This window comes from Ascaphus truei, chromosome 3 (genome assembly GCF_040206685.1).
Source record: "Ascaphus truei isolate aAscTru1 chromosome 3, aAscTru1.hap1, whole genome shotgun sequence".
NCBI lineage: Eukaryota > Metazoa > Chordata > Amphibia > Anura > Ascaphidae > Ascaphus > Ascaphus truei.
The window spans coordinates 427,187,238-427,214,685 of record NC_134485.1 but is presented as its reverse complement, the minus strand read 5'-3'; the positions used below and the strand labels follow the sequence as shown (position 1 = coordinate 427,214,685).

The following is a 27,448-nucleotide window of genomic DNA, read 5'->3' as shown; positions in this document are numbered from 1 at the left end:
GGAGAGTGTGTCATATTGAGGGGAGGGGGAGAGGGTGTCATATTGAGGGGAGGGGGAGAGTGTGTCATATTGAGGGGAGGGGGAGAGTGTGTCATATTGAGGGGAGGGGGAGAGTGTGTCATATTGAGGGGAGGGGGAGAGTGTGTCATATTGAGGGGAGGGGGAGAGTGTGTCATATTGAGGGGAGGGGGAGAGAGTGTCATATTGAGGGGAGGGGGAGAGTGTGTCATATTGAGGGGAGGGGGAAAGAGTGTCATATTGAGAGGAGGGGGAGAGAGTGTCATATTGAGGGGAGGGGGAGAGTGTGTCATATTGAGGGGAGGGGAGAATGTGTCATATTGAGGGGAGGGGGAGAGTGTCATATTGAGGGGAGGGGTGTACTTAAACACTGTCTCCAGTGTAAGAACAAGGAATATATGTAGTATGAATAATTAAAAAGTGAAAGGGCCATTGCCCACAGTGACTAGGCATTTGATACACCCACAGACACGAACACCTGGCCTGTCTCCTCTCTTTTCCCTGACGAAAACTATCTACCACTGCTTGTTACCTCCTAAGGGATTATAACAAAAATAAGGTAATAAACAGCGCCATGTTAATTTAAAAGCAATAAATACATAAAACACATTGCTTTCTGTAAGATATTTTCTTCTTTGGAAAGTCCAATGGAGATTTTTTCCTTTCCCCTTAGATTGAAGGAAACAGTGAACAATGACACATCTTGTATTGAATATCTATAGAGAACTTGCTATGTACATGGGGATTTAATGGAGTAATAATGATAGAACAGTTTGTTGGGTAGTAACAAGTATGGTCAGTTCTTTGAACTAAAATTCACTTCTCCCTATATTTATGCCAGGCGCTCTTACCCTGTTATCTGGCTCTGTATAATAACAATATATGATATACCCTGTCTGTTTCTTCTCTCACATTTCCTCTCCCTCCCCTTGGTCAGTGTCCTGCTTGGGTATCTCATTATTGAAGGCGACCTCGTCATTGTACGGTGGACACTCATCCTCTGGGGCTCTGCTCCCGTCGGAGTACTGGTGAACCGTCACCTCTGCTGATCCTTTGTCAGAGCCCATGGAGTCCTGGTCGTAGCTGTGAAAGCTGTTCTTCACCTTCATGATATAGCGGCTCAGCACGTTCCCGTTGTCCTTGGGGTTGCCGGACTCCTCATGTTCAGTGATCGAGCGTCGCAAGTGCTTCACCTCCGAGTGCAGGCGGAGAACATTCTTGTTCAGCTCTGTGATCCGGTTTCCCAGATCTGCAGAAATAATACAGATTATTATCTTGTATTTATGCCCTCAAAGCCTGAAATACTTTTAAAGATATTGGTATATATTTATTAATCGGTGCTATGCCACAAGATACTTTAAGATTAATACAAATTATTGGGCTGTATTGTGCCATTATTAAATATGTCCCATAATCTGTTGTACCCTGTAGTAAAATAACAAAAGTCACAGTTTTTGGTTGTTGTTTCCTCAACCCATTTACCACCAGATCTGCTTACAATTCATTTATTTACACAGCAAGATAAAATAACATTGGACTCGGTAAAAATATTTGCACCTGGATTGAAAACTGGTTGAAGAATATAAACAGAGAGTTGTCATAAATGGAACTTTTTCAGGTTGGGCTAAAGTCGTTAGTGAAGTGCCTCAGGGATCGGTACTGGGACGCCTGCTTTTTAACTTGTTTATTAATGACCTTGAGGTTGGCATCGAGAGCAAAGTCTCCATCTTTGCTGATAACACTAAATTGTGCAGGGTAGTAAAATCAGAGCAGGATGTCATTTCTCTCCAGAAAAACTTGGATAGGCTGGAAACTTGGGCAGGTAAATGGCAGATGAAGTTTAATACAGATACAGTGGGGTGAAAAAGAAAGTACACCCTCTTTGAATTCTATGGTTTTACATATCAGGACATAAAACAATCATCTGTTCCCTAGCAGGTCTTAAAATTAGGTAAATACAACCTCAGATGAACAACAACACATGGCATATTACACAGTGTCATGATTTATTTAGCAAAAATAAAGCTAAAATGGAGATGCCATGTGTGAAAAACTATGTACAGGCATACCCCGCATTAACGTACGCAATGGGACCGGAGCATGTATGTAAAGCGAAAATGTACTTAAAGTGAAGCACTCCCTTTTCCCCACTTATCGATGCATGTACTGTACTGCAATCGTCATATACCTGCATAACTGATGTAACTAACGCATTTATAACAGGCTCTATAGTCTCACCACTTGCGCACAGCTTCGGTACAGGTAGGGAGCCGGTATTGCTGTTGAGGACGTGCTGACAGGCGCATGCGTGAACTGCCATTTGCCTATTGGGCGATATGTCCTTACTCGCGAGTGTACTTAAAGCGAGTGTCCTTAAACCGGGCTATGCCTGTACACCCTTACTGCTTCCATAAGAATTAATATGGTAAGTAGCAGACCGGTGCTGCTAATCAAATGCCCTTGATTAATTGATCATCAGCAAGTGTGACCACCTCTATAAAAGCCGAAGTTTTAGCAGTTTGCTGATCTGGAGCATTCAGGTGTGTGTGTTAACACAATGCCAAGGAGGAAAGACATCAGCAATGATCTTTGAGAAGCAATTGGTGCTGCCCATCAATCTGGGAAGGGTTATAAGGCCATTTCCAAACAATTTAAAGTTCATCATTCTACAGTGAGAAAGATTATTCAAAATTGGAAAACATTCAAGACAATTGCCAATGTTCCCAAGAGTGGACGTTCCAGCAAATTCACCCCAAGGTCAGACCGTGCAATGCTCAGAGAAATTGCAAAAAACCCAAGAGTTACATCTCAGACTCTACAGGCCTCGGTTAGCATGTTAAATGTTAAAGTTCATGACAGCACAATTAGAAAAAGACTGAAAACATATGATTTGTTTGGAAGGGTTGCCAGGAGAAAGCCTCTTCTCTCTAAAAAGAACATGGCAGCACGGCTTAGGTTTGCATAGTTGCATCTGAACAAACTACAAGACTTCTGGAACAATGTCCTTTGGACAGACGAAACCAAAGTGGAGATGTTTCGCCATAATGCACAGCGCCACGTTTGGCGAAAACCAAACACAGCATATCAGCACAAACACCTCATACCAACTGTCAAGCACGGTGGTGGAGGGGTGATGATTTGGGCTTATTTTGCAGCCACAGGACCTGGGAACCTTGCAGTCATTGAGTCGACCATGAACTCCTCTGTATACCAAAGTATTCTAGAGTCAAATGTGAGGCAATCTGTCTGACAGCTAAAGCTTGGACGAAATTGGGTCATGCAAGAGGACAATGATCCCAAGCACACCAGCAAAGCTACAACAGAATGGCTGAAAAAGAAAAGAATCAAGGTGTTGCAATGGCCCAGTCAAAGTCCAGACCTCAACCCGATTGAAATGCTGTGGCAGGACCTTAAGAGAGCTGTGCATAAACAAATGAAAGCTTATGAATATTCATGAGCACTCCTGCACTGACATGTGCTAGAGGGAGGGCATGGCTGACAAAGGGGTGTGCCAGGCTTGTGACAGGACATGAAGGGGCAATGCCTTAGCAAATGGTTGTTAAAATAGAATACGAGAAAATTGGTCTTTCAAAGTTGTTTTTTAAAAACAGAAAATGCTAAAAGTATTTTTTCTTACTACAGAACTGATTTATTAAAAAAAAACACACATGCAGGATATTGACTGAACTGCAGCTTTAAGCCAGACCAGGTTTTTCTGGCAACTAGCCAATATTTTATTCATATCGGAGTTAGGTGTATTAACCTGTGTGCAAATGCATTAGTCCTTCCCAAAACCTGGTTGTGGCTCTGTGACCTTATACATTTAGGTTGACTGATCGGGAACCTCTGCAGAAAATAGTTGACCCACTGAGATCAGAGTACAGATGTACTCTGCAATATAACAAAGATACGCCCTTTCCTCTGTTGCTCGACTGACTCAGGCCCTCATTCTCTCCCGTCTTGATTACTGTAACCTCCTGCTGTCCGGCCTTCCTGCCTCTCACCTGTCTCCCCTATAATCTATCCTAAACGCTGCTGCCAGAATCACTCTACTCTTTCCTAGATCTGTCTCAGCATCTCCCCTCCTGAAATCCCTCTCCTGGCTTCCAATCAAATCCCGCATCTCACACTCCATTCTTCTCCTCACTTTTAAAGCTTTACACTCTTCTGCCCCTCCTTACATCTCAGCCCTAATTTCTCGCTATGCACCATCCTGACTCTTGCGTTCTTCTCAAGGATGTCTTCTTTCTACCCCCTTTGTATCTAAAGCCCTCTCCCGCCTTAAACCTTTCTCACTGACTGCCCCGCACCTCTGGAATGCCCTTCCCCTCAGTACCCGACTAGCACCCTCTCTATCCACCTTTAAGACCCAACTTAAGACACACTTGCTTAAAGAAGCATATGAATAGCACTGTGGATATTCTGAACACATGATACATAAAGTTTGGCCCCCTGCAGACGCACTTACCAGAACTCCCTCCTACTGTCTCTGTACGTTCTCCCTACCTACCAATTAGACTGTAAGCTCCTCGGGGCAGGGACTCCTCTTCCTTAATGTTACTTTTATGTCTAAAGCACTTATTCCCATGACCTGTTATTTATATTATCTGTTATTTATTTGATTACCACGTGTATTACTACTGTGAAGCGCTATGTACACTAATGGCGCTATATAAATAAAGACATACATACAATACAATACAGAGGTGCCAGTGGGAAGCCTCTCACGCTGCTTTCTTACCTTTCCTCCTGCTCTCTTCAAACTCCCTCCTGGCCGTATCTATGTACCTCTGCACCAGAGCTTTAATCACCTGCAGGCGATAGCTGGCACGAGTTTCTACAATAGACTCATCTCCTTCCCCAGCCCTGTTGAACTGAGCAGAGAAACTTTCTCAGGACCCGGCAGGTTATATATGCAATATTTCATTTAATCACTGCCCATGCTAATCACGGAAACCACTGACTATGAAACAGGGTTGACAGTCATACAACTGCAGACTTCACGATGTACAATACACTGATACAGACATTAGGTTTGTACCTTACCATAGTCGGGAGTGGGGGGTAATCTTGTTTTTTCTTGGGCTTGTAACAACAACACACAAATCTACACATGCCCCTGCAAGTAAAAAGAAGCAGAGGTGCTCAGCAACTCATCTGATAAATGGACGAGTCGATTATCAGCATATATGCAATGGGAAACCTCCACTGCAGTTCCCTGTGGCATTGAAAGGGTTAAGTGACGCTAACATAAACCTCAATGGCGTCTGTCAACACAAAGAGAAGTTTGCTGTGACTGCGCTACCATGCTTGTGCTCACTGTGTAGTCAAATTATATATATTTTTAAATCTATGTTTTTAATAGAGATGAGCACGAACCAGATCGTGGAAATCCCAAACTGGCTTAGATTTGCGTGCTTAAATAAAAAGGAAAAAAAACAGCCCCAGGCGACATGAGGTTATGATTGATTTATTTTAATCAAATTCACATTATTTCCCTGATCCAAACCCGAATCACAATTTTTTTAAATTTTAAACCAAACATTTTGTGTCAGGAATGTATTTTGATTTTCCCAAGATCACAGTGAGATAATGCTGGGATTTGAATTGGGTTCACTTGCTTTAAACACAGCAATGTTACCAGTAGACCACTCCGCCTCCCAATAATGCACTGATGTTTACCAAACACAGTTCCCCTCCCCCTCTTCCCATTTACTGATACTTCCTCCCCCCCCTCCCATTTACTGATACTTCCTCTCCCCCCCCCTCCCATTTACTGATACTTCCTCTGTTGGGGAAGCACTGAATATTTTCCACTACAGAGCAAAGAAAATGTCACTGGAGTAACCGACGATCTATTATCTGCTTCTCCCTTGTACCTGAGGATGTAGAACAGGGCTTTAGGTGTGGGGACGATGTTAAAAGGTACAGGCAGGGTCAACCCCTCTCTGAAGTAGGAAAGATAGAGCTTGGATCGAGCAAACTTCCACTCTACATCCGCATCGTCCTGCAGAGAGCATGAGACAGCGACATGAACAGAAATTAGAAGACCATTCTTCGAGACAGAGTGCCAGCTAATGTGTGTCCTTGGCAAGTAACTTTGTCCTCTGCCTCGTCTAAAATGTATATTGTAAAATGCTTAGTAGTGGGGGATTTACTTAGCTTTTTTTCTTCTGCTAGATCCACCATGTATACAAAGTGCCAGATGACAAAGAATAAGGGAGGCCAATGCAGCCTTACTCATCTGGAGTGAGTTTCATGGAAGGCTAACTCACTTGGAGTGCATCACACATATTTTTAGCAGTAGTAACCTCCTAGGCTTCGGTCTCACTGTCACTTACGAGTTTGACTCCTTAAACATTGACAGCTATGGATAATTACTGTGCATATTAGCAAAAAGCACCAATCCATTAACCCGATATGATGTTGAAATATACCATGTTGGAAGGATGTGTAGATGTATGCTGTTAGGAAATATTTAATTGAGTGACTTGTGAAGTTAGCCCCACATTGTACTACTTCCCCACGAGAGTAAGTAAAGAAGATAAACAGAATTAAATGCCAATGTCTCTGTGGTATGTTGAGCTCTGTGTTAGTCAAAAAAGAACTGCATTTTTCCGTTTTAATGGGCCAACATTGGAGCTTCTTCTAGAAATCTGTCTGTACTCTGCAAATTCCTTCCACCCATAATTATCTGACCAAGACATGATAATAAGAACAATTCATTAAGCTTTTACTCCAGTCAAGATCCGAATATAGGCCCAGATGGAAATTAACTTTAGACCAGGGTCTTTTGCAACCATGGTCTCAGTCTCAGAGTGGAAACATCTGACTTTCAAACACAGAGCAGTTTGCTTTTAATAAGAGCAATTGCATCTAAAAGATACTCACTGCATTTACTCAATATACAGTATTTGTCCTCATCAGATTTGACAAATAAGGAAACCTCAACAACAGAGGTTGGGTCCTTCCCTAAACAGCTCACAATCTAACAGTGGTGCCTAAGTATCAGAGAAATAAAGTAACTTGCCAAAGGCCACAAGAGGCTAGGTATGGGGGTTAAACTTCAATGACCATCCATTTTGACCATGAGGTCACTGCTCTCTAACAATAATACGAATGCTCAGTGTAGAGCAGCAAAAGGGTACTGAAAATCAGAACTGACCTCAATCTTCTGGAAGGAGTTTGTGATCATAGCGATCAGCATGTTGAGCAGGACAATCACCATGACAATGGTGAAGAGACCATAGAGAGCCCGTCCAGTAAACTCAGCCACCACATAGTGATTCATGTCCACAGTAGTCCTCTCCACCATCTGAAACATGGTCCAGAAGAGGAACTGGAAGGTCTCATTAAAGCTGCCAAGGAACAGAAGAGTGCAAAGTTGCAGTAAGCGTGTCAGTTACAGATTGTGATGAGGTTTACAGTACCCATTAACAGGTTATTGAATATACCTTTGATTGTCTGGAGAGGGATGAGGGTGGTTATTTGATGGTACAGTAATAGTATCATCTCAAAAGCACAGGATTGTTAAAGAAAAAAAATAAAGAGTTAAATATTAAAAGTAACACCCCTTTGCATACACATAAGCCCACTGATGTGCATGCCCTCTAGCCAATGACTGAAAGCCTAAAGAAGGGTTCTTGGGTAGGAACTGTAAAGCAGCAGCAACAGGAGTACAACTCCCAGAGACCCCTACTGCTGATAGAGGATCACATGACATTACAGCCAATCAGTGCAAAGGATAAGAGGGCAGTGGACTCAGAGTAATGTAGGAAAAGAGGAGCAGTTAAGGGAGGAGAGAACTTGAGAGTCCCCAACATAGCACATGGGGAGGAGAGCTGCTGAAGAGACTGAGCAGATAGGCGTCCCTAAAGAGCTGAGGGAGAGCAGAGCCCAGAGAGATCAGCGCGAGGGGACCAGAGAGAGCACTCCTGAGAGCTGTGTCTTCCCTCTAAGGCTAAGGCCCTGCTGCCTCAGACCACGCGCCCGCACTGCAGACAGGCGGCACGTGGAGAGGCACTTGGGGCTTCTTCCGGTCCAAAGCGACAATTTTTGCGAGCGGGGGGAAAGGGGGCGTGGGCAAAACGGGTGGGGGGGCGCGGCCATGACGTGGGGGGGCGGGACCGCCCCTCAGCCGTTCAGCGCCTCAACCATGTATTGATAGACACTATCTAAGTTGTTTGATGTTGCATTTATTTAATGAATGTACCAGTACATGTTGTATACAACCACTCCATAATAGCTCAACTGTTCAGCCCCTCAACTGTTCAGCCCCTCAACTGTTCAGCCCCTCAACTGTTCAGCCCCTCAACTGTTCAGCCCCTCAACTGTTCAGCCCCTCAACTGTTCAGCCCCTCAACTGTTCAGCCTCTCAACTGTTTAGCCCCTCAACTCCTCAGCCGCTCACGCACACAGACAGGCATTCAGGCACACACATACACACACACAGACAGGCACTCACGCTGCTTTCCCCCCAAACTCTCCTCCCCGCTCCCCGAAGCCTTCCCTCCTCATTGGCTCACAGCCACACCACGTGACGCGTCGCCGCTTGGGATTACAATTCTCTTGAATCCTCTGGTGGCTGACGCGTCACAGCGTGTAGTGAGCTGTGCAGTGAGGGGGGGACTGGGACCGGCTCGGGAGGATTCCCCTGCTGGTGGGGAACGCTTGTGCGGCCGCCCGCGCCGCCTCGCGCAGCGGGTCCCAGCCCTTACAGAGAGGAGGCCAGGGTCTGTGGATACCAGCACGGAGAGATGTTCCGGGGATCGCCCTGCTGCACTACGACATCCTGCACACACACACTCTACCTCACCTATACCTTTGCGAAGTAACAGGCCAGTAAGTTACAATCCACGAGCTCCAACGCTGTGCCAGCACTAGGACAGAATAGCAACATGGAGGGGACACTAGCGCAGCAATATATATGAATATTGTTGGGTTACTGTATAGTCATATGTGTTAAGTGGTATCTTGGGTCCACACCTCCGAGGGTCCCTAACAGTGAGTGAAGTGCCATATCCCTATAAATCTGAATTTATTTACAAACCACATGTTATATTGTCTGACCCCAGCCAGGCTCACTGCTGGCTGAGAAATTACTGTTACACACAGGGGAAGGTGGACTCAAGCCCAGGCTCTAGTGTGTGTGTGTGTGTGTGTGTGTGTGTGTGTGTGTGTGTGTGTGTGTGTGTGTGTGTGTGTGTGTGTGTGGTAGGGAACTGCCCAAGGCTTGCAGAAACAATGTACATTTGCAGTAAAAGAAATAGTGCAGTGTCCTCGTATCTGAATGGGGAAATGTGAGTGGTCTTCATAGTTATACATAACCTTCAAAGACAATACAAGTCTCATCTTCAGATCAACTGCTACAGCATTGTTATGTACCACTAAAATGGACTTGTGAGGTCTTCTAAGCTGCTGTGCAAAATACATCCGTTATTTTTATTTATGTTTCATTATTAGGAAAACAATTGTGGCGCCCAGATAAAGCCTAGACATGCTCGTCCTCCCTGTTTCACCGCAAACCAATGACGGGAGCAGAGCACAATAGAAGGAATAGGACGTGAGGCCAGAAACAGACCAGAGAAAATGAAATCAAATTAATGGAAAAGCTAACATACCCGGTTAAACCAGAAACTGGATCAACATTATAAGATATGGGAACATTGGAATCAAATGTAGAACTATTTCTAAATAACAATAAAAGGAAAAGAGAGGTCTTGAACCACAATAAGCTAGATGGTCAATTATATGAGGGTCTGGGAGGTGATTGGACGAGAACCCCTATTAATCCCCCTCCCCTTTATTACACTCCCATCCTACCTTCCCCTTCCCCCCTAGCCTTCCTTCTTCCTCTTTCAGCTATCCCCTTTTTTTTATCTTTTCTTTGATACCTAAATTGGTACTAGGGTTAAATATTGAAGGATACAAATTGAAAAGAAGTCGAATAAAAAAGATCAGAGACGAGAAAACTCAACACAATTTAATATAAGAATGCTTAATCTAGGTATAAAAAATGGAGACGTTTAAACACTGTGCCAATGTTATAATTTTGAATGTATACTGTTATCATTCTCAAGAAAAATCAATAAAAAAAAGATTGAAACAAAAAAAGGAAAGAGACCCGAGAGATGGGAATAGGTAGAAAGGGGAGTGACACCAGTGTGATGATAGCAGGGAATTTTCAGATATACGCTGCTTAAACTTTCCCGGAGCACAGAAAATCGGCAACCCCCAACTGCGCCACTCTCTGCTGCCAGCAGCGCTCAACGGGGGAGTCATTTTCTCCTGGAAGGCCCCAGTCTGGAGAACGTTAGTTGGGTTCTAGATCTGTAACCTATTTACAAGGCTACACTTTCATTTCCCTTTGAACAAATAGGGAATTGAAAAGGAAAGCTTTTCTCCATTAGGCCTCGTCCAGGGTTGCTGCTTGCTGGCGGAGGCGCGCTTCCGCTCGGCACTGAGCCCCTACAGCCACAATTAGAGCGGCTTTAGTAGGGGCTCGCCTACGCTCTCGCAAGCGCGCGGAATCTTAGCAGATTTTTACATTTCAGCGCTCGCCGGAGCGCAGGGCCGGTCACGTGAGCGGTTCGCCCAATGAGGGCGAACCAGCTCCGTGACGTCACTGGCCCGCCCCCGACACGGCCCCTGACGGCGCGCTGTCTAAGGCCAGGGAAAGCACCCGCTTTCCCTGAGCCTCAGAGCTCCTCAGCACGCCAGCGGGGAGCTTGGCCGAGGCCTTAGGCTCCTCTGAAATCAAGAACAAAACAAAAATGTCATATGGATGATATCACACGGATAATATGCACTGTATTACAATGACTCGATTTGTCCAGTAACGTGAAGTAAATATTTGAATTTGAAATTCTTAATCTTGTTTTGAGCCTGTGACACCAGTTTCTTTGAAGCAGAGGTTAACTAGACTTAATCTACAGCTGCATTTAACTGCCACAAATAAAAAGAAAAATGCACCAATGTAAATGAAAATATTGATACGATGTAAATATTGATACATCTTATTGTAATATTGCACTGACTAACTCCTCCTATATCTATGTGACCCAGTTCCCCCCTGGGTCCCCTTCATCCCCCTACCTTCCGCTGTGGCTGCGTCCAGCAGCGGAGGATGGGTAGAGTGTAGGGAGGGTTGCGGGTAGTGGCGGCGGGCGACGGCGTTGCCGGAGGTTCCCGGCGGCTCCCTGTGCAGGGTGTTGCCATGTTGGGGGTGCGCGCACATGTGCAGTAGAGGAAGACAGCCCGGCGGCCATTACAGACCTCGTGCTTGCGCAGTGTAGCGCAAGCGGCGATGATCAATAGAATAGCCTCTGCAGAGGGACTACATGTCCCAGCAGCCCCAGAGGCTGCTAGTCATGGGGCCAAGCATAGCCAATAGCGTGGCTGGATTCCCTGCTTCTCAAGAAGATACATTTGGCGCACTAGAGAAGCCACGCCAGTCGGAGCTGGGACAAGAGCAGGGCAGGAGGTGTGTGCAGGTGCACCTGCACTAGGCCAGAGACCCCTTGTTAGGCCCCAACTCCCCTTTCAGCTTGTGGTTGCTGCAGGGACAGGCCCAGTAGATAGGGACACTGCCCCTGAAGCACATATGATAGACACCCATCTATTATAAGAGACATTGCACATGGTGGTACCATCCACGTGGGACCCACCCAACGTAGAGGCGGGGGCTTCGCAGATAATATCATTGGATCCGTGGATCCCATCCTTGCGACATCAGCACGCCCGGATGTGGGACCACCTGGCAGGTACCTCAACTCTGCACGTGTACCAACTTTCACAATTTAGTGGGCAGCGTTGTACCACACTATTGGGAGGGATTATCACTCGTGGACATCAGGGTGGTGGGGTGCCCGAGGGCCCCTCAGGTGGTGTGCACTGTACAGTACATGGACACCGGGTGGGTACTGGAGGGTCTGGTCGGGCGTGACCGTGGTGTGTGTGTATACAGTATATATATTCTGTGTAATAAACTGTTATACTGTTAAGTGTGTTTTATTGCATGGAGTTCCTGTAACAGGGTCATTCCACATAGTAGAATCCCGTACAGGTGGAGGCGCTACCGATCATCGACTCAGGGTCACCCCAGGCTCCCAGCAGTGGAGGCTCCGTCCTCCTGTGAGCCACAGGTAATACACCACATACACCATAGCCCCACATCTCCCAGGGGGTGGGGAAAAGTGCGCTACAAGTATATCATATCTCCCCTAACTCCTGATATAAGTATAAGTATATCTCCCCTCCCCTAACTCCTCCTATAAGTATATCATACCTCCCCTAACTCCTCCTATAAGTATATCTCCCCTAACTCCTCCTATAAGTATATCATACCTCCCCTAACTCCTCCTATAAGTATATCTCCCCTAACTCCTCCTATAAGTATTTCTCCCCTAACTCCTCCTATAATTATATCATACCTCCCCTAACTCCTCCTATAAGTATTTCTCCCCTAACTCCTCCTATAATTATATCATATCTCCCCTAACTCCTCCTATAAGTATATCTCCCCTCCCCTAATAAATCCAGTTTTTGTACCTATTTCTTTCTCCCTGCATTTAATAGCTACAGTACCGTCAAATCCTGTATTGTATCTTTCCTTGCGTCTCTTTTATAATAGTCATTAAACCCGCTGGCAAAGGCGGCACCATCGTTGTTCTTAACAAATGCGATTATCATGAGGATGCCATGATCCAGCTGGGAAATAGGAACCATTACAGAACCTTTCCCGATTATCCCACTTTAAAGATTAAAAAAATTGTAAATACGGTGGTAAAAAAATTCAGTTGAGGAAAATATAATAACAAAAAGTGTCTCTTCCCTATCAAATAATTTCACTCTACGCCAGTCCTCTATATGGCACCTAAAATCCACAAAAATATCAATAAACCCTGTGATAGACCTAGCAGGTACCGTCTGTATCTTACAAACCACTGGGAATCTTTTTGGACACGTATCTGCAACCATTAGCATGCAATACACCAGCTTACATAAAGCGCACTACAGATTGTTTTAACACAATTAACACTATGCGTCTCCCTGACAACAAATGTCTTTTGGTTACCATGGATGTGCAGAGCCTCTACATCGTCATACCACACCGTGAGGGGATCAAATCTGAAACAAAATTTGTGATCAAAGGCAAAAATCCACAAGAGCTAATTGTTTTCTTGATGACACCTTGAAAACTATACAGACTAAGAACTTTTTCAGATTTAATTTTAAAAATGATGAACAAATTCAAGACAGCAATGGGGACAATATGGCCCCAGCCTATGACAATCTATTTATGGCAGATTTTGAAGAGAAACACATCTATAATAACAACCCTTTCCAATCAAACATCTCACAATGGCATCGATATATAGACGATGTCTTCATGGTGTGTTCTGGTGACATGGAATCTGTATATTCATTTGTAACATTATTAAGTTCACAATGGTTTAACAGCGAATTATCAATTGATTACTTCGATGTCAGAATCACCATGGAGGGCAACAGACTCACTACTGATCTATTTATGAAACCCACAGACTATAACAGTCTTCTGCCAGCTGACAGCTTCCACCCACAACATTTAAAAGAGGGTTTACCCTACAGCCAATTGGCTAGAGCAAAACGGATTATCAGTGATCCATTCCAATATCCTATTAGGGAAAAGGAGGTCCTTTCTCAGTTTAAAGCTAAGGTATACACCAATAGGGTAATCAATATGGCTAAGAATAAGATACAACACCGCACATGGGATGATCTACAGTACTATGTAAAACTACAAGGGCTGATACTGCCAAGAGATTACTATTTGTCACTACCTATAACTCACTTTCAGGTAAGATCAAGGGAATCATTTTAAAACATTGGAAAATCCAATGAGGAGATCCCACCGTAGGCTCCCTCTTTAGAGATCTCTATCTGTGCATACAAAAGGTCATGTAACCTGAGGGACAGACTGATGAGTACAAAGCCTAGGAGGAAACACAATGCTTTCTGTCCACTCCCATCTATGAGACATATTCTATGCTACAGTTGCCCACACTGCAGTGGCATTATCAGGGGGGGGATACGTTCTCCCATCCCCACACAGGGAAACATTACAAAATCAAAGATTTCTTCCCGTGCTTAGGCACACACATTCTCTACCTACTTAAATGCCCCTGTGGCTTTTGCTACGTGACGAAAATGATACATACAGTTCTTTAAAGGAATGGATGGGTGAACACCAAACAAATATCCACAAACCCAAATTAAGATGCTCCTGTAGCTAGACACTTCCATCAATATGGCCACAATGTCCCAACTACGCGACCAGGTAGGGCCCCTGCAGTGAGGTGGTGACCGCAAACGTCTGTTACTACAGAAGGAAGTCAGGTGGACATACACAGGTGACTGTGAACGCTCCTCATGGTATGAATGAACACATTGAATATAATGGATTTGTTTAATGGGTTGTGCACATTGCCACAATTCGCACCTTATATGCTTCCGGTGTCCTACTGCGTGGCCCCTCTACACAGGAAATGTGGAACATAGGTATGCAATGTGATGGAGTTAATTTATCCTTATATAAAAGGATGCAGTGTGTATGTGCATATACCAGCAAAGCCTTTCAAGTTGTAATATTAGTGTTCCTTTCCCCCATATATCAGTGTGCTATTATGGGGCTTGATTGCACATACAGCGATGGACACAGATATGCATACTGATTTATGAACTATTTTGTTGTCCTTTGCATAGATTCACTGCAGAGAGCTTTACTGTATAATAGCTCGTCCGTGCTTTTGCTTCCTCCCCCCTCTCTCTGCTCAGCTATTATCGTTCTCTCGGGTGTATAACACAGACTGATTATCTCTATACTGTACCAAGTATGTACAGAGCTGTTTCACTGTTTTATATTTGGGGAGCCTCTTGGCAGACTATCTCAGTCCACAATTTACTTGCTATGTGGTTCCTCAGTAGAGTTTACCCTACCTAAATATGTGCTTTCAACTCATACGGTATGTAGCCCCTGCTACAAATATATGTATAACAATACAGAATTAATCTGCTCCACCTATCACATGGTGCGATATGGAACAAGATACACCGTCACTGATCTGCCTGGCAACACATGACAGGAGATATGGGATTGGATACGAAGAAAACAAGATAGAATGTTGGAACAAACTGTCAGTGGGAGAGACACAGAGGGAGTCCAACTGCCATTCTGAGACAGAGACACAGAGATAGTGAGTGACAGTCTGAGAGGTACACAGAGAGACAGCCCAGGTGACAGTGAGAGGTGATTAAGAGAGACAAATTGACACTCACAGAGGTGGAAGAGGAGGCTTGTATGAGACTGCTAGCCAATGACAGAGAAAGTGAGAGACAGCAGCAGAGACACATCCTCTACACACCGAGAAAGGGAGAGGAGAAGAGCCCAGAGCAAGAGAGATAGAGATACTTGATGGGCTGTTAAAATGCCCTGGGATAGCAGACATCCAGGAGGCCTTTTCCCACAACTTTCAAATGTCTTTTGGGTTTTATACACACACACTTCACAAATGTCCCTTAACAGGCCTGCAACGCGACTACATGTCCAACTGGCAATAAAACTAGCTTAAGGAGCTCCTACATTGGACACTGGGACTATTATAAGTGAAAATAGCGCAGCGTCCTTGTTTATTGTGAGTTGCATATGTATATATACTGTTTTATATGAGGTAAAGTTGCCCTGGGGTCATAAATCAGTGTATAAATGTTGGCTGGTTTTATTCAAGGGGCCCAATTCTGCTGTTCTAAGGGAGGACTCGGGCCTCGCCACATCACACATAGACTGTGGCAATAGAGGGGTTACAAAATATGCTCTATTTGTTTTCCCTAATGCTCTACTTCAGTATTGTGGTTAAATAGATTTTATTTCCACTTTAAACTGTTGTTTTTAACGGTTTGCTATCCTTTAAATGCCCCGGCGTCCTTTGTTGCCATGGCACCCACACTGTCAAGATTCCCTGCTGTAGTACTTCCCATAGGCCTGTAGGGGTGCACAGGGAGTCAGACACAGGGCTGGTAGGAACTACAATCTCCCATGAGGCCAGCGGCCATCTTAGCTTAAGGGATAATAAACCCCACTTTTAACTCTTTTTGTTCACAGAGCAGCAGCCTGGCTATTCTCTGGTCCCCTGCATGTTGTCTTTCCCTGGTTACAGTTACCTTTGCATCTAGATCTGCAGACCTTAAAGCAGGAGTGTGCAAACTTTTGCAGCTGTGCCCCTCTCCTCCCCCCGCCTGCTGCCCCAGGTGCTAGCGCCCCCTTACCTCCGTTCCCTGCGTCAAATGACGCCGCGGGGTTATGTGACATCACGCCCCATGACGTCACTTGATGCCGCGTTGCTATAGCGATGCGTCAACAGCCGTCTGAATCTCGGTAAGTAATAGGTTGCAAAGGCCTCACGCGATCCCCTGGCATTTAATTTTAATGCCATGGGGAACGAGCAGAGCCTCTCCCGCCCCCCAGTTTGCGCACCGCTGCCTTACAGGTACCTTTTTTGTCTAGTAATCCTCTGGCTCTTCTTGCCCCCTGCTTTTTGTTTGTCCTCTGGCTATTATTGCTTTTGCATGTAGTACTGAAGACCTTGCAGATCATTTTTGTTTTGTCTTGTACTAACCGTAGGCCTTGGCCATGCTTACTGCTTGCTGGCGGAGGCGCGCTGAGGCGCGCTCCCGCTCAGCACTGAGCCCCTACAGTCGCAATTAGAGCGGCTTTAGTAGGGGCTCGCCTACGCTTCCGCAAGCGTGCGGAAGCGTAGGTCTTAGGGGAATTTAACATTTTCCCGCTTGGCGGCGCACAGGGCCGGTCACGTGAGCGGTTCGCCCAATGAGGGCGAACCAGCTCGGTGACGTCACTGGCCCGCCCCCAGCCCACCCCCTGACGCGCAGGGAAAGCACCTGCAAGGCCAGGGAAAGCACCCGCTTTCCCTAAGCCTCAGCGCGCCTCAGCACGCCAGCGGGGAGCCTGGCCGAGGCCTTACACTTCTCAAGCTCCTATTACAGAGCTGTGTGCTGGGTGATAATGGTGAAAGACAGGGTTGCAGACCTGTCTAAGACATACAAATGAACATACAGGAATATTTACAGTTGCTATATGCTTTACTGTGGAGGGTTTTTGTCACTTTTTTTTACCAACCATAACCTTAATAATAGTGGTGATTACCTAGTCTTAATCTCAAACCAGCAAATACCAGCAACCAACCTCACACTGATGATACCCATCAAGGTTGAATCATGTCTGTGAGTGGGTTTACTGGCTTTGCATCTTACCCCAGCCTTTGCTTAAAAGCTGTGTTTAAAGCAGCATACATTGGCCTAAGGGTTGCTCTGTAATAGGAGCTTGCGATAAAAGTTGGCACTGTGTGCTCATTTGCATGTCATTTCCCAGAATCCCTTGCTGCAGTGGAAGTGCTGTGTGCTGGGTGATAATGGTGAAAGACAGGGTTGCAGACCTGTCTAAGACATGCAAATGAACATACAGGAATATTTACATATATATATATATACATATATATATACATATGATGAAGTCATCATAGATGACGAAACGCATAGGGCGTAGGGCGTGGCTAAGGCAGAGGAGACACTGTCCCACGGAGACTTTCGCTACGGGCTGAGACTAACGCAGGCAGAGAGAGGCAAAGCTAAACAGAAGTCCGGATCCCTCTCCGTTTCCCCTGGTGGTGCAGCAACCAGAAGCAGGTAGCTGAAGGTCCTGGTTCCCTGAGGGACTTCCTTTGCGGGGCACCCGACCGGGTGGACGTCACTTCCGGTAGAAGTAGACCATGCGGCTTGTGTGCAGGAGAGGACACCATTGCTGACTCGGACGCTAACATTGGCTTATGAGGGCCTATCTCATAACTGCTTGAATACCGTGTATACTTGTGAGTGGGCATTTGTCTGTTTTTATTGTTCCATAAACTGAATTGTTATACTTTAATGCACTAGGTGTGCGCCTGTTTTTTCTTTTCTTTTCTTCCATAGGTATCTATAGGGAGTTGTGATCCCTTACAAACGGGCTGCCTAATACCTGGTTGCATTCATCTGGAACGGGACTCTGTGTTTTTTAAGGTTTTTTAAGGTTTTTATGGACTTATCCATTGATTTCAATTTTTACATTACAGTACCTTGAGTTTTTTTATTTTTTCTATATTTTTTATTAAAGTTACACTTTTGGTTTTTATGTATTATCTTAAAGTGACATAGGTTTATTTTTATCATTTACCTTCCTTGGCCACCCCATTGGTTGTGCAATCACAGTTAGTTAGACGTACTCACATTTGGCAGGTTGTTTTAAATAGGCGCTCCTTCAAATATTTTTTTGTTTTGTTTTGATATATATATATATATATATACTAGCTGAGAGACCCGGCGTTGCCCGGGATGTAAATGCGTAATAGGTAGTATTATTAATAAATCGTGGAACAATAGGTGAGTATTTGTTGTAAAGGTTGGATAATAATATTGAAAAGAAAGATGGAATAAAATGTAATACGATGTTGTTTAAAAATGGTTTATTGTAAACACACAACAGTACAATGTATATTTTGGTGACATAACAGATGTAAAAATGTGAGGCGTGTGTCCTGCTAGGGTGTGAGGCGGCGGGTGGCGCGTGGGTTGTGAGTGCTGTCTGTGAGTGGGGGTCCTGCTAGGGTGTGAGGCGGCGGGTGGCGCGTGGGTTGTGAGTGCTGTCTGTGAGTGGGGGTCCTGCTAGGGTGTGAGGCGGTGGGTCAGTGATGTTGGCGGGGGGAAAGGGGAGCGGAGGGCGGGGGGAAAGGGGAGCGGAGGGCGGGGGGAAAGGGGAGCGGAGGGCGGGGGGAAAGGGGAGCAGAGGGCGGGGGGAAAGGGGAGCAGAGGGCGTGGGGGAAAGGGGAGCAGAGGGCGGGGGGAAAAAGGGGAGCGGAGGGCGGGGGGGAAAAGGGGAGCGGGGGGGGAAAGGGGAGCGGGGGAGAAAGGGGAGCGGGGGGGAGAAAGGGGAGCGGGGGGGAGAAAGGGGAGTGGGGGGGGGAGAAAGGGGAGTGGGGGGGGGGGAGAAAGGGGAGTGGGGGGGGAGAAAGGGGAGTGGGGGGGAGAAAGGGGAGTGGGGGGGAAAGGAGAATGGGGGGGAAAGGGGAATGGGGGGGAAAGGGGAATGGGGGGGGGAAGGGGAATGGGGGGGGAAGGGGAATGGGGGGGGAAAGGGGAATGGGGGGGGAAAAGGGGAATGGGGGGGAAGGGGAATGGGGGGGGGGAAAGGGGAATGGGGGGGGGAATGGGGGGGAGAAAAGGGAGTGGGGGGGGAGAAAGGGGAGTGGGGGGGAGAAAGGGGAGTGGGGGGGAGAAAGGGGAGTGGGGGGGGGGAGAAAGGGGAGTGGGGGGGGGAGAAAGGGGAGTGGGGGGGGAGAAAGGGGTGTGGGGGGGGGAGAAAGGGGAGTGGGGGGGGAGAAAGGGGAGTGGGGGGGAGGAAAGGGGAGCGGAGGGGGGGAGGAAAGGGGAGCGGAGGGGGGGAGGAAAGGGGAGCGGAGGGGGGGGGAAAGGGGAGCAGAGGGCGGGGGGAAAGGGGAGCAGAGGGCGTGGGGGAAAGGGGAGCAGAGGGCGGGGGGAAAAAGGGGAGCGGAGGGCGGGGGGAAAAGGGGAGCGGGGGGGGAAAGGGGAGCGGGGGGAGAAAGGGGAGCGGGGGGGAGAAAGGGGAGCGGGGGGGAGAAAGGGGAGTGGGGGGGGGAGAAAGGGGAGTGGGGGGGGGGGAGAAAGGGGAGTGGGGGGGAGAAAGGGGAGTGGGGGGGGAGAAAGGGGAGTGGGGGGGAAAGGAGAATGGGGGGGAAAGGGGAATGGGGGGGAAAGGGGAATGGGGGGGGGAAGGGGAATGGGGGGGGAAGGGGAATGGGGGGGGAAAGGGGAATGGGGGGGGAAAAGGGGAATGGGGGGGAAGGGGAATGGGGGGGGGGAAAGGGGAATGGGGGGGGGAATGGGGGGGAGAAAAGGGAGTGGGGGGGGAGAAAGGGGAGTGGGGGGGAGAAAGGGGAGGGGGGGGGAGAAAGGGGAGTGGGGGGGGAGAAAGGGGAGTGGGGGGGGGGAGAAAGGGGAGTGGGGGGGGAGAAAGGGGAGTGGGGGGGGAGAAAGGGGTGTGGGGGGGGGAGAAAGGGGAGTGGGGGGGGAGAAAGGGGAGTGGGGGGGAGGAAAGGGGAGCGGAGGGGGGGAGGAAAGGGGAGCGGAGGGGGGGAGGAAAGGGGAGCGGAGGGGGGGGGAAAGGGGAGCGTGGGGGGGGAAAGGGGAGCGGGGGGGGAAAGGGGAGCGGGGGGGGGAAAGGGGAGCGGAGGGCGGGGGGAAAGGGGAGCGGAGGGGGGGAAAGGGGAGCGGAGGGGGGAAAGGGGAGCGGAGGGGGGGGAAAGGGGAGCGGAGGGCGGGGGAAAGGGGAGCGGAGGGCGGGGGAAAAAAGGGGAGCGGAGGGCGGGGGAAAAAAGGGGAGCGGAGGAGGGGGAAAAAGGGGAGCGGGGGGGGGGAAAGGGGAGCAGGGGGGGAGAAAGGGGAGCGGGGGGGAGAAAGGGGAGGGGGGGAGAAAGGGGAATGGGGGGGGAGAAAGGGGAGTGGGGGGGAGAAAGGGGAGTGGGGGGGGAAAGGGGAATGGGGGGGGGAAGGGGAGTGGGGGGGGGAAGGGGAGTGGGGGGGGGAAGGGGAGTGGGGGGGGAGAGAAAGGGGAGTGGGGGGGGAGAGAAAGGGGAGTGGGGGGGGGAGAAAGGGGAGTGGGGGGGGAGAAAGGGGAGTGGGGGGAGAAAGGGGAGTGGGGGGAGAAAGGGGAGTGGGGGGAGAAAGGGGAGTGGGGGGGGAAAGGGGAGTGGGGGGGAAAGGGGAGTGGGGGGGGGAAAGGGGAGTGGGGGGGGGAAAGGGGAGTGGGGGGGGGAAAGGGGAGTGGGGGGGGGAGAAAGGGGAGTGGGGGGGGAGAAAGGGGAGTGGGGGGGGAGAAAGGGGAGTGGGGGGGGAGAAAGGGGAGTGGGGGAGGGAGAAAGGGGAGTGGGGGAGGGAGAAAGGGGAGTGGGGGGAGAAAGGGGAGTGGGGGGGGGAGAAAGGGGAGTGGGGGGGGAGAAAGGGGAGTGGGGGGGGAGAAAGGGGAGTGGGGGGGGAGAAAGGGGAGTGGGGGGGAGAAAGGGGAGTGGGGGGAGAAAGGGGAGTGGGGGGGGGAGAAAGGGGAGTGGGGGGGAGAAAGGGGAGTGGGGGGGGAGAAAGGGGAGTGGGGGGGAGAAAGGGGAGTGGGGGGGGAGAAAGGGGAATGGGGGAGAAAGGGGAATGGGGGGGGAAAGGGGAATGGGGGGGGGGAAAGGGGAATGGGGGGGGAAAGGGGAATGGGGGGGGGAAAGGGGAATGGGGGGGGAAAGGGGAGTGGGGGGGGAAAGGGGAGTGGGGGGGGGGAAGGGGAGTGGGGGTGGAAGGGGAGTGGGGGGAGGAAAGGGGAGTGGGGGGGGGGAAGGGGAGTGGGGGGGGGAAAGGGGAGTGGGGGGGGGAAAGGGGAGTGGGGGGGGGAAAGGGGACTCGCCCCCTCCCCCCGTTACCCGTGACTCGCGGCTCGCCCCCCCCCCCCCCCCCCCCCCGTTCCTCGTGACTCGCGCTCCCCCCCCTCCCCCGATGTGCCGCCCGGCTGAGTGAGGCGTGCAGGCGGTGGCAGGAAGCGCCCTGTGTGTTCCTGTGTGGGGCCTGTGTGGGGCCTGTGTGTTCCTGTGTGGGGCCTGTGTGTTCCTGTGTGTACCTGTGTGGGCCTGTGTGTTCCTGTGTGTTCCTGTGTGTTCCTGTGTGGGGCCTGTGTGTTCCTGTGTGGGGCCTATGTGGGCCTGAGGCGCGAGGCTCCGCGCCTGAAATAGGAGAGTTACTGGCAGTGGTGTAACTTACCTGAGGGGGAGGTAGCGCCGGGGAGGTAAGGGAGCGGCTGGGGTTGGAGGGCCGCGCTTCCCCTCCGTCTGGAGCCGGTGCAGGGCGGCGCACGTGATGGGGGGGGGGGGACAGAGGGGGGGGGGCGGACAGAGGGGGGGGGAGGGTGTGTGTGTGTGTGTGTCCTGTCTGTCTATCTATTGTTTTAATAAACTGTGTTATACTGTTGGTTTTAAATGTACAGGCAGGAAAACTTTTTTCTATAAGCCAGGGAAAAATCCTTTAGCATGCAAATATGCTAAGGGTGAATGAACTGAAGGTTTTTTCAATTTCGTACTTCAAAGGGCCTCTGCAGAGAGGGCGCCTCAATGTCTATGAGAAGTCCGGAGTTGAAAAGGCTGGGATATTGTGAGTGCCAGATACCGGTGTAAAGTATGCGTACTTCACAATTAGTGGCCAAACCCTAGACTCAGTGTCGCCAGGTAAGGGGCTGACCCTGGTATGCTAAGGAGCTGAGGTGTGAAGTTGACCCATGCTCCGTGCAAACCAGGAGGCAGCTCCGGGCCTTTCTGCGAAGTACTGGCAAGTCGGGGATAGGTGGGGAAAATATTCCCACGGACGGGATTGGGTGCATATGTTAAATATAGGACCGTGAACCCTATAAAAATGCCTGCAGCCCAGTTCCAGTCAGATTCACCTGATTTTAACTAAGTTCCAGCGTCTGCAGTTCCGGAGTGTGAGGGGTTAATAATATCGTAACCAAGGATCATCCCCCTCTTCTGGAATTCGTTAGAACTAAGGGTTGTAAGGATTGAACGAACTTTTACCTGTTGGCGGAAATAGAGGGCTGGCAAGTTGCGCCCCTAGCCAGGAACTGCTACACGGATCATTGTGCGCACCCACTTGCATGCGTGCAGGGGTGCCCAGAGACTTTGTTTCATTCCAAGGACAATTGTTTTCGTTTCCCCATCCCAGTAAGTGTTTTATTGAGTGTATATTGTGAAGATTTGTGTGTCTGTCTGACAAGAAATAAATTACAATTTATTTTACCCAACTTGTGTATACAACACACTTATTAAGGTTATGGTGGGTAAAAAAAGTGACAAAAACCCTCCACAGTAAAGCATATAGCAACTGTAAATATTCCTGTATATTCATTTGCATGTCTTAGACAGGTCTGCAACCCTGTCTTTCACCATTATCACCCAGCACACAGAGCTTCCACCAGCATAGCCAGCAACCAACCTCACACTGATGATACCCATCAAGGTTGAAACATGTCTGTGAGTGGGTTTCCTGGTTTTGCATCTCACCCCAGCCTATGCTTATGTAGCCCTGGTGTCCTCTGGCTCCCAGAGACCCCCTATTTAGCGAGCCGAGCGGTCGCGGGTCCCGCCGGAGTCAGAGATGGGCCCGCCGGCTGTGCGCAAAGGTTGGGGCCAGTGCAGGGAGCGCTCGGAATCCCTGGAGCCTGGCCGGCGTACCCGGCTAGTGGGGGCCGCCATGACGGGTTGCGTGAGCGTGCGCGTGATCGCGCATGCGCAGGACTAGCCAGAATGTTGCGGCGGCCATTAGGGACTCGCGCATGCGCAGGGCAAGTGCGCACGCGGCCCCAATGCCAAGACAGCCTCCCCAGTACTACAACTCCCAGGGGGCATAGCGAGGGAGACACCAGGTGCCTGATAGTGACCAATGAGGGCCAAGGATTCCCAGGCAGGGATTTAGATACAATTCGTGGGCTTGTAGTACGCAGTTCAGTTGGAGCTGGGAGCAAGAAGGGAAGGAAGGGTGCATTGAGAAAGTGGCTCCTGCCCCAGGCAATGTCCCCCAGATCCCAGGTAGGCCCCAACTCCCCACCAGGCTAGGGGGGGGCGGGGGGTGAGTCACGCTATGCCCTGTTCCTTTTTTTGCCCACCAAGTTTAATTAAATAATTATATATTTTTTCACTAAGAACCTGTGTGCCGCACTCTTAGCGTGCCGCACTCTTAGCGTGTCGCACTCTCCTGTTTTAGTCATTATATTTGGATTATAAACATACTTCCCCAGCTTGTCAGATGCGCTGTAGTTGCGTAGATGTTGTTGAGGCCGCACAGGAAGGCAGTCAGAATGATCATCAGGATAAACATGAACCTGACAAGCAGGGAGAGCCAAGTAATTAATACCTTCACAGTAATTACCAAGTCATTAATATGCACAGCGCAATTAACCTTCAGGAAGTAAGTAATTAATATGGTCACCGTAATTAACACGTGACAGGTACGTTCAATTTGTGTGTAAATGATGAATGGTTCTATTGTGAGATAATTATTGTGCATTGAATTATAAATCATTAATAAAGATTCAAACCGTTAACATGCAAAAGGTAGCCATTGAAGAAAAGTGATTAACATGCAACATGTGAAATGTCAGCAAGTGATAGGTAATGAATTCACAATATCAATGTGCAAGGACAAAGCATTATTATGCCAGGTTAGGTATTAATATGCAAGGACAGATCATTAATATGCAAGGACAGATCATGAATATGCAAGGTTAGGTATTAATATGCAAGGACAGATCATTAATATGCAAGGACAGATCATGAATATGCAAGGTTAGGTATTAATATGCAAGGACAGATCATTAATATGCAAGGACAGATCATGAATATGCAAGGCTAGGTATTAATATGCAAGGACAGATCATGAATATGCAAGGTTAGATCTTCCATATGCAAGACAAATTTATACAAATGCAAGAGGTAAAATATTTAAAAGATAGACGTAAACCATAGTTATTATAAATATAAATAATTCATTTGCAACAGCTAAACAGCTCACATTTGAGACAAATAATTACTATGTAAGATGTTATCAGTAATATGCAGAACGTGAATGTCTGTGGGAGGATAGTTACAGGTGTATATTGCTGAGGTCTGTGTGGGAGGAGAGTTACAGGTGTGTATCCCTGCGGTGTGTGTGGGGGGAGAGTTACAGGTGTGTATCCCTGAGGTGTGTGGATGGCGAGTTACAGGTGTGTATTACTGAGGTGTGTGTGTGTGGGGGAGGAGAGTTACCGGTGTGTATCCCATAGGTGCGTGTGGAAGGAGAGGTAAAGGTGTGTATCCCTGAGTTGTGTGTGGGACGAGAGTTACCGGTGTGTATCCCAGAGGTTTGTGTGGGAGGAGAGTTCCAGGTGTGTTTCCCTAAGATCTGTGTGGGAGGAGAGTTACAGGTGTGTATCACTGAAGTGTGTGTGGGAGGAGCAACTGGCAGGTAGCCCTGAGATGTGTGTGGGAGAAGAGCTACAGGTGTCTATCCCTGAGGTGTGTGGGAGAAGAGCTACAGGTGTGTATCCCTGAGGAGTGTGTGGGAGGAGAGTTACAGGTGTGTATCCCTCAGGTGTGTGTGGGAGGAGAGTTACAGGTGTGTATCCCTAAGATCTGTTGTGGGAGGAGCTCCCAGCATGTTGACCTGAGTTGTGTGTGGCAGGAGAGTTACAAGTGTGTATACCTGAGGTGTCTGAGAAGAGTTACTGTGTGTATCCCTGAAGTGTGTGTGGGAAGAGAGTTACAGGTGTGTATCCATGAGGTGTGTGTGGGAGGAGCGTCACAGGTGTGTATCGCTGAGGTGCATGTGGGAGGAAAATTACAGGTGCGTATCCCTCAGGTGTGTGTTAGATGAGAGTTAAAGGTTGTATCCCTGAGGTGTGTGTGGAAGGAGAGTTAAAGGTGTGTGGTAAGAGAGTTACAGGTGTGTATCCCTGAGGTGTGTGAGAGGAGAGTTACAGTGCTTATCCCTGAGGTGTGTGTGTGTGTGTGTGTGTGTGTGTGTGTGTGTGTGTGTGTGTGTGTGTGTGTGTGTGTGTGTGTGTGTGTGTGTGTGTGTGTGTGTGTGTGTGTGTGTGTGTGTGTGTGTGTGTGGAGAGTTACAGGTGTGTATCCCTGAGGTGTGTGTGTGAGAGGAGAGATTACAGTGCTTATCCCTGAGGTGTGTGTGTGTGAGGAGAGTTACAGGTATGTATCCCTGAAGTGTGTGTTGGAAGAGAGTTACAGGTGTGTATCCCTGTGGTGTGTGTGTGTGTGTGTGTGGGAGGAGCGTTACAGGTGTGTATCGCTGAGGTGCATGTGGGAGGAGAGTTAAAGGTGTGTATCCCTCAGGTGTGTGGGAGGACAATTACAGTTGCTTATCCCTCAGGTGTGTGTCAGATGAGAGTTAAAGGTGTGCATCCCTGAGGTGTGTGTGGAAGGAGAGTTCTAGGTGTGTATCCCTCATGTGTGTGTGTGTGTGGGAGGAGAGTTACATGTGTGTATCCCTAGGATATGTTGTGGGAGGAGCTACTACCAGGTAGCCCTGAGGTGTGTGTGGCAGGAGAGTTACAGGTGTGTATCCCTGAGATGTGTGTGGGAGGAGAGTTACAGGTGTGAATCCCTGAGGTGTGTGTGTGAGGAGAGTTACATGTGTGTATCCCTGAAGTGTGTGTGGGAAGAGAGTTACAGGTGTGTATCCCTAGGATATGTTGTGGGAGGAGCTACTGGCAGGTAGCCCTGAGGTGTGTGTGGCAGGAGAGTTACAGATGTGTATGCCTGAGGTGTGTATGGGCGGGGAGTTACAGGTGTCTATCCTTGAGGTGTGTGTGGGAGGAGAGTTACATGTGCGTTTCCCTCAGGTGTGTGGGATGAGAGCTAAAGGTGTGTATCCCTGAGGTGCGTGTGGGAGGAGAGTTACATGTGTGTATCCCTAGGATATGTTGTGAGAGGAGCAACTGGCAGGTAGCCCTGAGGTGTGTGTGGAAGGAGAGTTACAGGTTTGTATCCCTGAGGTGTGTGGGAGAAGAGCTACAGGTGTGTATCCCTGAGGAGTGTGTGTGGGAGGAGAGTTACAGGTGTGTATCCCTCAGGTGTGTGTGGGAGGAGAGTTACAGGTGTGTATCCCTAAGATCTGTTGTGGGAGGAGCTCCCAGCATGTAGACCTGAGTTGTGTGTGGCAGGAGAGTTACAAGTGTGTATACCTGAGGTGTCTGAGAAGAGTTACTTGTGTTTATCCCTGAAGTGTGTGTGGGAAGAGAGTTACAGGTGTGTATTCCTGAGGTGTGTATCCATGAGGTGTGTGTGGGAGGAGCGTCACAGGTGTGTATCGCTGAGGTGCATGTGGGAGGAAAATTACAGGTGCGTATCCCTCAGGTGTGTGTTAGATGAGAGTTAAAGGTTGTATCCCTGAGGTGTGTGTGGAAGGAGAGTTAAAGGTGTGTGGTAAGAGAGTTACAGGTGTGTATCCCTGAGGTGTGTGAGAGGAGAGTTACAGTGCTTATCCCTGAGGTGTGTGTGTGTGTGTGTGTGTGTGTGTGTGTGTGTGTGTGTGTGTGTGTGTGTGTGTGTGTGTGTGTGTGTGTGTGTGTGTGTGTGGAGAGTTACAGGTGTGTATCCCTGAGGTGTGTGTGTGAGAGGAGAGATTACAGTGCTTATCCCTGAGGTGTGTGTGTGTGAGGAGAGTTACAGGTATGTATCCCTGAAGTGTGTGTTGGAAGAGAGTTACAGGTGTGTATCCCTGTGGTGTGTGTGTGTGTGGGAGGAGC

At 48.7% G+C, this 27,448-nt stretch overlaps 1 protein-coding gene across 1 annotated transcript in view; it reads right to left on the bottom strand.

Moving 5' to 3' along the window:
- Positions 1 to 381: 381 nt before the first annotated feature.
- The window catches only part of LOC142490477 (short transient receptor potential channel 2-like), an 80,716-nt gene continuing 53,649 nt past the window's right edge, over positions 382 to 27,448 (bottom strand). Inside the window, 7 exon segments of the mRNA XM_075592820.1 lie at positions 382 to 1,267; positions 4,760 to 4,892; positions 5,065 to 5,137; positions 5,898 to 6,025; positions 7,184 to 7,376; positions 23,934 to 23,961; positions 23,964 to 24,025. Of these exon segments, the coding sequence (XP_075448935.1) occupies positions 927 to 1,267; positions 4,760 to 4,892; positions 5,065 to 5,137; positions 5,898 to 6,025; positions 7,184 to 7,376; positions 23,934 to 23,961; positions 23,964 to 24,025 (958 nt within the window). The 3' untranslated portion in view covers positions 382 to 926.